Source organism: Rhinatrema bivittatum, chromosome 13 (assembly GCF_901001135.1).
Source record: "Rhinatrema bivittatum chromosome 13, aRhiBiv1.1, whole genome shotgun sequence".
In the NCBI taxonomy this organism is placed as follows: domain Eukaryota; kingdom Metazoa; phylum Chordata; class Amphibia; order Gymnophiona; family Rhinatrematidae; genus Rhinatrema; species Rhinatrema bivittatum.
Genome location: NC_042627.1, coordinates 42,421,342 through 42,434,514, shown reverse-complemented (window position 1 = coordinate 42,434,514; position 13,173 = coordinate 42,421,342). Strand labels below are relative to the sequence as shown.

The window sequence follows — 13,173 nt, the reverse complement described above, 5'->3', positions numbered from 1 at the left end:
GCCTATAACCGTGTATGAATCACAGGCTCACAGTTCAGCTGATATATCCCAGACCAATAGCTTCTGGTGTTTGTAAATGTCTATTTTCCATCTTTGTTTGAGGTTAACCTGTTTCTGTTTAATATTAATGTTCTCTTATGCAGATCCTTCAGTAATACCAACTACCTCTGCTAGGGTGGAATCACAACCTGTAGGTTCTGCTTCCAGTAATACATCTACCTCAGGGCAGACTTCTGATGCTGCTTCTGGCCCCTCCAATGGCCATCTTTCCACTGTGGCAGAGACTTCTACAGCTCCCCCTAACACCAGCACTGCCGGAACTTCAGCAGCAGGTAGGACATTTTGCAAGTTTATATTGTAGAAGGCCTCTCCCTCCCCCCACTAGGATATTTTTGGTCTAACATAATGTAATGCTGTGTTTAAAAAAAAAAAAAAAAAGGAAAAACTTTTTGGTTGAATAGGAAGCTTCTATAGTTTCTTTTTTAATGTTATATATTCCTTTTTAATATTGTAACGAAAAACGGTGAAAGGTGAAATGTTACCACATAACCATTAGGGTCTGTTAAAGACACACTTAAAATTATGACTTGAATGTTTGCTTAGCTTAAACATACCCTGTGTGTAATAGGACTCTACAGTGGGGAAAAATGTTTAGCATATTTTCTCCTTGATTTGGGACTTGGCATGCACAAAGCAAATTCTTCTCCCCCAGTAGCCCTCTGACAACTTGCTGATACTGAAACTGTAGCCCTCTGATTCTCAGTGTCAAATAAATGTGCCATGCTTTCAAGATAGCCCCAAACTACAAAGAAAATGCTTTTCATTAAAAAGATCATGTCTTATTTTTGTTTGGCTTATACTTAATAACTGCTAGTAGGGAAAGACATCATCTTGGCCAACACTTTGAATCTTTCAAGTTAATGTCAGTATTAACAAAAGAAGCTTATGAATAACTAAATTTAGAATTAGAACAAAATCCTTTAGATCCCCCTTTTTAGTTTCACTTCTTAATTAATCTTTGAGAGAATAGTTTAAATTTTTTTGAGAGCTCCTCCTCCTTACTTAACCTCTCCCGCAAACATTGAATTTCTGTGAATCAGAAAGCTGATATACTAACCCTTACAAGAACCTCTGCAGAGATGGCACACTTCTATGTGTATGCTATCTTTGAACATATACCTTTCCTGGCGTGTAGCCAGATGGACTCAGAACAAATGGGTATAGTATGCTCGTGCTAGCAGTTGGAGATGGATCTGACGTCAGCACGGGTATATATACCCCCACAGGAAGCATAGCAACTCAGTAATTTCCGTCTCCAAAGCAGTTTAGAGAGCCTGCTCGCTCGCTGAGCATGTTTCCAATCTACTTTCTATTTTCTACTTTCTTCTTACTAAACTTCTACAGCACCATCGAGCCCCGCAATCCTGTGGTGATACCCTTGAGGTCCCTCCCTCAGTTGAGTTTCCCGGGGTGATTTCTGTGATCCCCTGGAGGTTTAAGTCCTCGGTCCGGTGGCCGAATCGCGGCAGGGACGTAGCCCCTGGGCGAGGCTCAGGTGGGGCGAACGAGGCGCCTCGGTCCCGGCGTGGACGAGGCAGAGGGTGCATTTCCTCAAAGCGCAGCGGTGAAGGTACTTGCCCTCTCCCCCCACAGCCGGAGACCACCCGGGTTTCAGCCGGGAAGCGCCGAGGATCAGGTAAGGCGTACATCTCTTACTCTTTGGTCTCCGAGGAACGAGGATCGGCGGCGTGGCCTGTGGGCGGCACGCCGTGGAAGGGCGCCATTTTGTTGGCCTTGCTCAGGTATTGAGCACCCATGATAGGCGCCTGTCTATGACTACGCATATTATATATTATTAAGCGTACATTGCTAAGCCGCATATTGCTGAGAGCATATTGCATATTGTTCAGCGTACATTGCTAAGCCGCATATTGCTGAGAGCATATTGCATATCATTGAGCGTATATTGCTAGCCGCCTATTGCTGAGAGCATATTGGATATCATTGAGCGTATATTGCTAGCCGCATATTGCTGAGAGCATATTGCATATCATTGAGCGTATATTGCTAGCCGCCTATTGCTGAGAGCATATTGCATATCATTGGGCGTATATTGCTGCCGCATATTATTGAGCGCCTGTTCTATTAAGCGTATATTGCTGCCGCATATTATTGAGCGCCGGTTGTATTAAGCGTATATTGCTGCCGCATATTATTGAGCGCCTGTTCTATTAAGCGTATATTGCTGCCGCATATTATTGAGCGCCGGTTGTATTAAGCGTATATTGCTGCCGCATATTATTGAGCGCCTGTTCTATTAAGCGTATATTGCTGCCGCATATTATTGAGCGCCTGTTGTATTAAGCGTATATAGCTGCCGCATATTATTGAGCGCCTGTTCGATTAAGTGTATATTGCTGCCGCATATTATTATTAAGCGCCTGTTATATTAAGTGTATATTGCTGCCGCTTCTCATTAAGCGCATATTTTTCAATGGAACAGAATGCCTCAGCGTCTTCAGCAGGGGCGCCTCCTGCCTCCGGCATTAAAGCCTCTGCTCTGCATGCCAGCTTAGAGCCACGCACAGTGAAGAGCCAGACTCCCTATGTGCTTAATGTGAGGAGGCCGTGGGACCCTCGGGCCAGGACCAGTCTCAGCCACGATTTGGTGACAGTTCCCCAGGGGCTACCCCGGATTTAGCGGGCAGTCTCGACCAACCTGGAATCCCGGGGGATCTCGTACCCCGGCGATTAGAGACCGCTTCAATTTCCTGGGTGGATCTCTTTAAGGGGATTCATGCCTTTGTACAGATGCAAACAGCTTCCCGTCCAGGCCCTGCTGTTCCTGCAGTTTCTGCTGTTCCTGCTGCGGCTACTGCTGCGGTTGCGGCTCCAGCGGATCCTGTTCCTGGACCTTCATGCCCTTATCGTGAGCAGGACCTCCCGCCGCTAGACAGTCCGGATCAGTCGGACCAGGAAGTTTCACCGGACGAGTCTGAACTCCCAGACGAGGGGGAACTTCCCTCAGGGATTGAGCCATATAGAACCATGAGGCGGTTCTTCCCTAAAGAGGATCTCTCCGACCTGGTGTCTCAGTGCCTGGCGGAGTTGGATATTACAGGTCCCAGCGCTACGGTACCCTCTGCGCAGAACCCCCTGCTGGAAGGTCTTCGTCCTACAGCCCGCCATTTTCCATTCTTGCAAGCGGCACAACAACTGATAGATTTAGAATGGGCTGCACCAGCGGCCTCATTCAAAGGGGGTCGGGCCCTGACAGGCATGTACCCCCTGGCACCGGCTATTCAGGAACTGCTGGCATGCCCTCAGGTGGACGCCTTGATTAGCGCTGTGGTCAAGCGCACTACCATTCCAGTTGAAGGGGGGGGGGGGCGGCCCTCAAGGAGCCTCATGACCGACGGCTGGACGCCATTCTGAAACAGACTTTTGAGGTGGCAGCTCTATCTTTGCGGATCGCAACCTGCTGCACAGTGGTGACGCGTTCCTCTTTGTCACAGGTCAGGAACAATGCGCCAGCAGCAGACATGGAGTCAGCTCTCTCGTTCCTCACGGATGCTGCATCAGACCTAGTCCGGACAACAGCTAAGGGGATCTCATCCTCCGTAGCCGCCAGGAGGCAGCTCTGGATCCGGAAATGGTCAGCCGATGCTCCTTTGAAGACACGCCTCACCAGATTGCCCTTTAAGGACTCTTTCCTGTTTGGCAGCGACCTTGATAAACTGGCCAGCACATGGGGCACCTCTCCAGTACCTCGACTGCCAGAAGATTGGTTCAGAAGGAACCAGCACGCCTTTCCAAGGCCCTCCAGAGGTAGAAGCTCCCAGCGCTTCACTCCCTATAGGAGTCGCTACCAGGCGCCTCGTCCTCAGGCCAGAAACCAGTCCTTTCGGAACAAGCAGCGCAAGAGGGGAGCCGGCTCGGGTTCAGGTCCCGGCCGCGCCTCCCAATGAGAATCAGCCGATCCATCTGGGGGACGGAGCCATAGGGGGCAGGTTATAACCCTCTTCTACCCCAGATGGGTCGAGATTACGTCAGACCAGTGGGTCCTCTCCATCATCCGAGAGGGGTATTATCTGGACTTTCATCACCTCCCTCCGGACAAGTTTGTGGAATCTTCATGTCCCATACACAAGAAGGCAGCATTGAAAGCTACCCTGGCGAGGCTCCTGTCCTTGAAAGCCATCATCCCAGTACCTGCATGGGAAGTGAATTCTGGACACTATTCCATTTATTTCATGGTACCCAAGAAAGGGGGCACCTTTCGGCCCATACTGGACCTCAAGTCAGTCAATCGATACTTAAGGGTCCCGAGGTTTCGCATGGAAACTCTGCGCTCCGTCAAGACCGCAGTACAGCCAGGAGAATTCCTCACGGCCTTAGACTTGTCGGAAGCCTACCTGCATATCCCGATTCATCCGGATCATCAGCGCTACCTACCCTTCAAGGTTCTAGGACGCCACTTCCAATTCCGGGCTCTGCCCTTCGGGTTGGCCACGTCACCGCGGACCTTCACCAAGGTGGTCGTAGTGGTAGCAGCGGCACTCAGACGGGAAGGAATCCTGGTCCATCCCTACCTAGACGATTGGCTGATCAGGGCGAAATCACGAGAGGAGAGCCATCGGACAACCGACAGAGTGATCGCCCTTCTGGAAAGCTTGGGCTGGGTAATCAACCTCAGCAAGAGTTGCCTACAGCCTTCCCAGTCGCTGGAATACCTGGGAGTACAGTTCGACACCCAGGCAGATACAGTCAGTCTCACTACCAAGAGAAGGTTAAAACTTCAGACGCGTATCCGGTACTTGATGGGAGCCAGTCGGCCCATAGCTTGGGATTATCTGCAGGTTCTCTGCCTCATGGCATCCACCCTGGAAGTGGTACCTTGGGCAAGGGCCCATATGAGACCTCTGCAACGCTCCCTGCTCTCTCGCTGGAGCCCCCGTTTCCGGAACTATTCCACGCACCTACCTGTGCCTGCCAGAGTACGGACCCAGTTACGGTGGTGGTTGCAGCCCAACCACACGAGCAGGGGGTCGAAGATGTCCTCCCCCATGTGGACTCTGCTCACCACAGATGCCAGCCTGAGCGGCTGGGGAGCACACTGCGAATGACTCACCGCACAAGGGCAGTGGAACAGAGAAGAGTCAGCGTGGAACATCAACCGTCTAGAGGCCCGGGCAGTCCGATTGGCATGCCTTCGATTTGCTCACAGACTGAAGAACAGAGCCGTCAGAGTGATGTCCGACAACGCCACCACGGTGGCATACATCAACCGTCAGGGCGGAACCAGAAGCCGACAAGTATCTCTGGAGATCGCCCCACTGATGGCTTGGGCAGAAGCGAATCTTCAGGACATCTCCGCCGTCCACATTGCCAGGAAGGACAACACCACGGCAGACTTCCTCAGCAGAGAAAGCTTAAATCCGGGAGAGTGGCAGCTGTCACCCACAGCCTTCCAGATGATTGTGGATCACTGGGGGACTCCGGACATGGATTTACTGGCGGACAAGTCCAATGCTCAAGTATCCAGATACTTCAGCCGCAAGCGCGATCCGTTCTCACACGGAATCGATGCCCTGGTTCAGCCATGGCCTCCAGGGACTCTGCTATATGCCTTTCCTCCGTGGCCTCTGCTGGGCGCCATCATCCACAAGATTCAGAAACACCGGGGCCTAGTTCTTCTAGTGGCACCAGACTGGCCAAGAAGACCCTGGTACGCAGACATGAGAAGACTGCTGGCAGGGGAGCCTCTTCCCCTGCCTCCTCTACGGGACCTTCTACGTCAAGGTCCCATCCTCCACGAGGATCCAGCTCAATTCTCTCTTACTGTCTGGCCATTGAGAGGGCTAGACTAAAGAAAAGAGGTTACTCGGAGCCCGTGATAGATACACTCCTTCGAGCTCGCAAGTTTTCCACATCCCTTACCTATGTCAGGATCTGGAGAGTATTTGAGGCATGGTGCGACACTCATGGCACCAACCCACATGCGACTACTATCCCTATTGTTTTGGATTTCCTGCAGGATGGACTTCAGAAGGGTCTCTCCCTCAGCTCCATCAAGGTTCAGGTGGCTGCGCTGTCTTGCTATGGTCCCAGGAGGGATGGCAAGACCATTGCCACGCATCCATGTGCTTGACTCCTGAAAGGACGAAGGTGCTTGACTCCTTTCAGGAGTCAAGCACCTTCGTCCGCCACTGAAGTGGCCAGTGCCTTTGTGGAACCTCAACATAGTTTTGGATTTCCTCGCGGGATCCACCTTCAGACCCCTTCAGGGCCTGTCTCTCCGTTCTCTCACTTTGAAGATGGTGTTTTTGCTGGCTGTATGTTCAGCACGCCGCATCTCAGAGCTACAAGCACTGTCCTGCCGTGATCCATTTCTCAGAATCACTCCTGAGGCTATCCATCTTCGTACGGTTCTCTCCTTTCTACCTAAAGTGGTTTCACAGTTTCATCTTAACCAAACCATATCCTTGCCTACCACTGCGGGTTTGAAGAAATCTGAAGAAGGGCGTTTATTACGCCATCTCGACATTGGCAGATTGCTGCCCAGATATCTGGAAGTGACACAAGAAGTACGAAAGATGGACCATCTGTTTGTCCTGCTCAGCGGAAAGAAACAAGGTGAAGCGGCCTCGCGGCCCACCATCGCCCGCTGGGTTAACATAGAAACATAGAAACATAGAAATGACGGCAGAAGAAGACCAAACGGCCCATCCAGTCTGCCCAGCAAGCTTCTCACATTTTTTTCTCATACTTATCTGTTTCTCTTAGCTCTTTGGTTCTATTTCCCTTCCACCCCTGCCATTAATGTAGAGAGCAGTGATGGAGCTGCATCCGAGTGAAATATCAAGCTTGATTAGTTAGGGGTAGTAGGGGTAGTAACCGTCGCAATAAGCAAGTTACACCCTTGCTTATTTGTTTTACCCAGACTATGTTATTCAGCCCTTATTGGTTGTTTTTCTTCTCCCCTGCCGTTGAAGCAGAGAGCTATGCTGGATATGCGTGAAGTATCAGTTTTACTTCCCCCCTGCCGTTGAAGCAGAGAGCTATGCTGGATATGCGTGAAGTATCAATTTTTTCTTCTCCCCTGCCGTTGAAGCAGAGAGCTATGCTGGATATGCGTGAAGTATCAGTTTTTCTTCTCCCCTGCCGTTGAAGCAGAGAGCTATGTTGGATATGTGTGAAGTATTAGTTTTTCTTCTCCCCTGCCGTTGAAGCAGAGAGCTATGCTGGATATGCGTGAAGTATCAGTTTTTCTTCTCCCCTGCCGTTGAAGCAGAGAGCTATGCTGGATATGCGTGAAGTATCAGTTTTTCTTCTCCCCTGCCGTTGAAGCAGAGAGCTATGTTGGATATGTGTGAAGTATTAGTTTTTCTTCTCCCCTGCCGTTGAAGCAGAGAGCTATGCTGGATATGCATTGAAAGTGAAGTATCAGGCTTATTTGGTTTGGGGTAGTAACCGCCGTAACAAGCCAGCTACTCCCCCGCTTTGTGAATGCAAATCCTTTTTTCCACATTTCCTCTTGCTGTTGAAGCTTAGAGCGATGTTGGAGTCACAGTAACCATGTGTATGTTTATTGAATAAGGGTATTATCTCCAGGCAGTAGCCATCATTCTGGCGAGCCACCCCCTCTTCATTGACGGCCTCTTGACTTTATGGATCCACAGTGTTTATCCCACGACCCTTTGAAGTCCTTCACAGTTCTGGTCTTCACTACTTCCTCCGGAAGGGCATTCCAGGCATCTACCACCCTCTCCGTGAAGAAATACTTCCTGACATAACTTAAAGAAACTTAAAGATAACTTAAAGAAGTTATCCGAGCAGCTTACGTAGAGGCTGGGAAGTCTCCGCCTCTACAGGTCAAGGCTCATTCTACCAGAGCACAAGCGGCATCCTGGGCAGAATCCAGGATGCTGTCGCCTGCAGAAATATGTAAAGCGGCGACATGGTCCTCCCTCCATACCTTCTCCAGGTTTTACCGTCTGGATGTCCAGGCCAGGGAGGACACAGCATTTGCTAGGGCGGTCCTTACATGGTCCTCAGGCAGCCTCCCGCCCAGGCTGGGAGTAAAGCTTTTGTACATCCCATTTGTTCTGAGTCCATCTGGCTACACGCCAGGAAATGTTGAGATTACTTACCTGATAATCTCCTTTTCCTTAGTGTAGACAGATGGACTCAGCATCCCGCCCAGCTGCCTGTGTACATGGGTTTCGCCAATTCACGGTAAGCCATGTCATCTGTTTCCATAAGAGCGTCCTCTTTGCCAGGTGTCGACGCCTTCTGGTTGGGAATGCTGGCGGTCTCCAGCTACTGTCAATCGGTCAGGGGAATCATGTTTCACTATTTCACTGAGCATCAGTACACACATCCATAACAGCTTTTGCAAGGAAGATTACTGAGTTGCTACGCTTCCTGTGGGGGTATATATACCCGTGCTGACGTCAGATCCGTCTCCAACTGCTAGCACGAGCATACTATACCCATTTGTTCTGAGTCCATCTGTCTACACTAAGGAAAAGGAGATTAACAGGTAAGTAATCTCAACATTTTGCATTATGAACAAAGCATTGTGCTTTTGCCCTTTGTATTCATACTACATACCTAATGATATAATATGTTTTGCAAGTTAATAAAATAACATATGAAGTTGAAACAGGTAAAAATCTGAAGGAGACATGCACATTAATCCCATGATCATATATTTATGAAAGTTTCAATGATGAGACAGAAATGAGAAAATCCAAAACTTGTATTATTTTTCATCCATATGCCGTATTAAGTGACGTTCGGTATTCCCAAACACTTAATTTCATACTCTGAAATGTGTAGAGGTTGCCGTGAGAGTTATACACCGAAGCCACAAATAGTTCTAATTTGTAGAAGATGGAAGTAGCATTACAGATTTCACCAGTTATCTCTTCTGTGTATTGTCATAAAAAGTTGCAGAAATTAAATTCTGGCCCTGGGAATTACATCAACTGTTTTCTTAAGGTGTTTGCCTTTTTCATTTTATGTAATTAATACTTTGCTTAAAAAAAGTATGAACTTTTGCATGTTCTTTCCCCTGGTATTGAGAGTATTCAGAAATTGTAGTGTACAAGTTGCTCATTAGTTTGCTTATTCATTCTCATGCTGATTATATTTGTGGGTTCTTTTTATTTTAAAGATGATGTTAGGCGGACTGGCTCTAGCGCTGCAGTGGAAAGTGGCCCTCCGGCTATGCCAAGGCTGCCATCATGCTGTCCCCAACATTCTCCATGCAGCGGATCATCACAGAGTCATGTATTAGGACATCCTCACACAAGTTGTTTTCAGCAACACAACCACCACTTTCAGCACCAGCACCACCATCATCACCATCATCACACTTCCCACCCTACTGTCGCGCTGTCCCCTCCTTTCAGTGAGTCTAACTGCCCTGTGGAAAGACCTCCCCCAGTGCCAGCGCCCTGTGGTTCAAGCAGTAGTTCTGGCACCAGTTACCAAGATCAGGTATGTATAATTTTATTGTGTATATGGCACATAGTAATGATAGTATTTCTTTACCCTGTTTTCCCATTTTTTATTCATTCTCCCCTGCAAAGCCTTCCCATCTAGATGTCCTGAAAGAACCTTCATGAGTCGCCTCCAGTACTGGCATTTTTTCCACATATAAGTTATGTGCTATACCATTCTTTACAATTTTGAGAGCAGGGCCTAGTTTCTTGTAAACTGAGCTCCAGTAGTTTGATTTGCCACTATATATAGAAAAAGCAGTGCTGACTATTTCTTCCCTCTGCAGCACATTTAGGACAAAAAAGCAGAGGGCTCAAGGTAGTGCAGAGCATGAACAAATGAGCCACCTAGTGTCTGTGAAACAGAAATGCAGTGTAGTATGACCTTCAGGGTTATTTGATCATAGGACAAATTTTTTCTTACTAGAAAAATACTGTATATTAAATATAGGTTTGCTTTTTCTGAAACATCTGTAACCTTCAAGGGGAGAATGGAAGTGTTTGCAAATGCCTATATATGTTGGAATATAAAGCAATATATTTAATAACTATTTTAGCCATAGACTAATGAAACAAATATTTTCTCACTGTCTTTTCATAACAAGTCAGCAGATTTTGTTTTTATTTATTGCTGTCATGGAATTCTTGAAGAAAAAAAAATTTCATATTTTTTGACTTATAAAGCACAAATTCCTTTAAGAATAAGTGTGCAGAAAGTACACACACAGCATAGTGAATGACATCAGATAAAGACCAAAATGGTGCATCTAGTCTATGCAGCAAATTTTTTTTCTTTTTAAGGGTAATAGCAACTACCACTCCATGCAAGCTACACAATGGACATGTGATGTGCACAAAATTTCTTAGCATCTAGTCAGATGATTCCAGAACCAAATGGTTTATGCACCTCTACCAGCAGATGGAGATGGAGTGAACTGACGTCACAGTACATATACCTCTGCAGTGACATCAATCTGCCAGTTTTCTCCATCTCCAGCAGATGGTGGATGTGCATCTCCCTACTGGGGATTGCTTCATTTTGAGAAAAGAGAATTAAGGAAATTAATTCTTTCCCCTCTCCTGCGGTGATACCAAATGATCCCTCCCCCAGTTGAGAATTCCTGAGGTGATGTCCGTGGTCCCTCAGGTAGCTGGTTTTCAGCCAGCGTGAACTTAGCTGCTTAAGCAGTTGAAAGACAGTGGGTGCAGGAGGCTGAGCGCGGTGGTGACGGCATATGCCCTCTCCTGCCACAGCTGGAGACCATCTCTGTATTCAGCCAGTAAGGTTGAGCTCTGGTAAGTTTAAAAAAAAAAAAAAAAAAAAAGTAATATACAGAGACTTAGGAGGCTTTTCTTGCTTAGGGCTTCCTCCTTCCCCTGGTCTCCATGCTTGGCATGCTGTTCTTACTTTCCTCCTGCTCCGTGGGTGGCTTGTGGGTTAAGCAGCCTCCTTAGGCTAGGCACCGCTCTGAGGCTTTTTCGCTGTGTGTCACGTGGTAGGCTGCAACGGAATTTCTCGCACTTTCTCAGGCTGCCCTCTACAGGATTGTCGGCTTGGTGTGTGCATCCAGGTTGGGTGCCCAGCTTTTTTTTAAACTTTATTTTTATCAAATTTTGACATTGTTTTAAATACAAACATATTTGAAAAGAAAAACGGAGATTTCCTAGCATGTAGGAGATGGACTCAGGACCAATGGATATAGTGTACTCCTGATAGCAGTTGGAGATGGATCAGATTTCAATCTGACATCAGCCCTAGTACATTTAAAAAGGGCTCCAGGGGCGATCCAGGAAACTACAGAACGGTTAGCCTGACTTCAGTGCCAGTAAAAATAGTGGAAAGTGTTCTAAATATCAAAATCACAGAACATATAGAAAGACATGGTTTAATGGAACAAAGTCAGCATGGCTTTACCCAGGGCAAGTCTTGCCTCACAAATCTGCTTCACTTTTTTGAAGGAGTTAATAAACATGTGGATAAAGGTGAACCGGTAGATATAGTATACTTGGATTTTCAGAAGGCATTTGACAAAGTTCCTCATGAGAGGCTTCTAGGAAAAGTAAAAAGTCATGGGATAGGTGGCGATGTCCTTTCATGGATTGCAAACTGGCTAAAAGACAGGAAACAGAGAGTAGGATTAAATGGACAATTTTCTCAGTGGAAGGGAGTGGACAGTGGAGTGCCTCAGGGATCTGTATTGGGACCCTTACTTTTCAATATATTTATAAATGATCTGGAAAGAATTTGCAGATGACACAAAATTGTTCAGAGTAGTTAAATCACAAGCAGATTGTGATAAATTGCAGGAAGACCTTGTGAGACTGGAAAATTGGGCATCCAAATGGCAGATGAAATTTAATGTGGATAAGTGCAAGGTGATGCATATAGGGAAAAATAACCCATGCTATAATTACACAATGTTGGGTTCCATATTAGGTGCTACAACCCAAGAAAGAGATCTAGGTGTCATAGTGGATAACACATTGAAATCATCGGTTCAGTGTGCTGCGGCAGTCAAAAAAGCAAACAGAATGTTGGGAATTATTAGAAAGGGAATGGTGAATAAAACGGAAAATGTCATAATGCCTCTGTATCGCTCCATGGTGAGACCGCACCTTGAATACTGTGTACAATTCTGGTTGCCGTATCTCAGAAAAGATATAATTGTGATGGAGAAGGTACAGAGAAGGGCTACCAAAATGGTAAGGGGAATGGAACAACTCCCCTATGAGGAAAGACTAAAGAGGTTAGGACTTTTCAGCTTGGAGAAGAGACGACCAAATAAGCCTGATACTTCACTTTCAATGCATATACAGCATAGTTCTCTGCTTCAATGGCAGGGGAGAAGAAAAAACTGATACTTCACACTTCCAGCAGAGCTCTCTGATTCAACTTTCGATGCATATCCAGCATGGCTCTCTGCTTCAACGGCATGGGAGAAGACTGATACATCACGCATTTCCAGCATAGCTCTCTGCTTCAACGGCAGGAGAAAAGAAAAACTGATACTTCACGCATAACCAGCATAGCTCTCTGCTTCAATGGCAGGGGAGAAAAAAAAACCTGATACTTCACGCATATCCAGCATAGCTCCCTGCTTCAACGGCAGGGGAGAAGAAAAACAACCAATAAGGGCTGTATAACATAGTCTGGGTAAAACAAATAAGCATGGGTGTAGCTTGCTTATTGCGGTGGTTACTACCCCTACTACCCCTAACTAATCAAGCTAGATATTTCACTTGGATGCAGCTCCATCACTGCTCTCTACGTTAATGGTGGGGGTGGAAGGGAAATAGAACCAAGAGCTAAGAGAAACAGATAAGTATGAGAGAAAAAATGTGTGAAGCTTGCTGGGCAGACTGGATGGGCCGTTTGGTCTTCTTCTGCCGTCATTTCTATGTTTCTATGATATGATAGAGGTGTTTAAAATCATGAGAGGTCTAGAATGGGTAGATGTGAATCTGTTATTTACTCTTTCAGATAGTAGAAAGACTAGGGGGCACTCCATGAAGTTAGCATGGGGCACATTTAAAACTAATCGGAGAAAGTTCTTTTTTACTCAAGCACAATTAAACTCTGGAATTTGTTGCCAGAGGATGTGGTTAGTGCAGTTAGTAGAGCTGTATTTAAAAAAGGATTGGATAAGTTCTTGGAGGAGAAGTC

General features: G+C 46.8%; 1 protein-coding gene across 1 annotated transcript in view; it reads left to right on the top strand.

The window, feature by feature from the left end:
• The window catches only part of RNF111 (ring finger protein 111), a 414,145-nt gene that overhangs the window by 303,005 nt on the left and 97,967 nt on the right, over positions 1–13,173 (top strand). Inside the window, 2 exon segments of the mRNA XM_029575848.1 lie at positions 144–332; positions 9,182–9,507. Of these exon segments, the coding sequence (XP_029431708.1) occupies positions 144–332; positions 9,182–9,507 (515 nt within the window).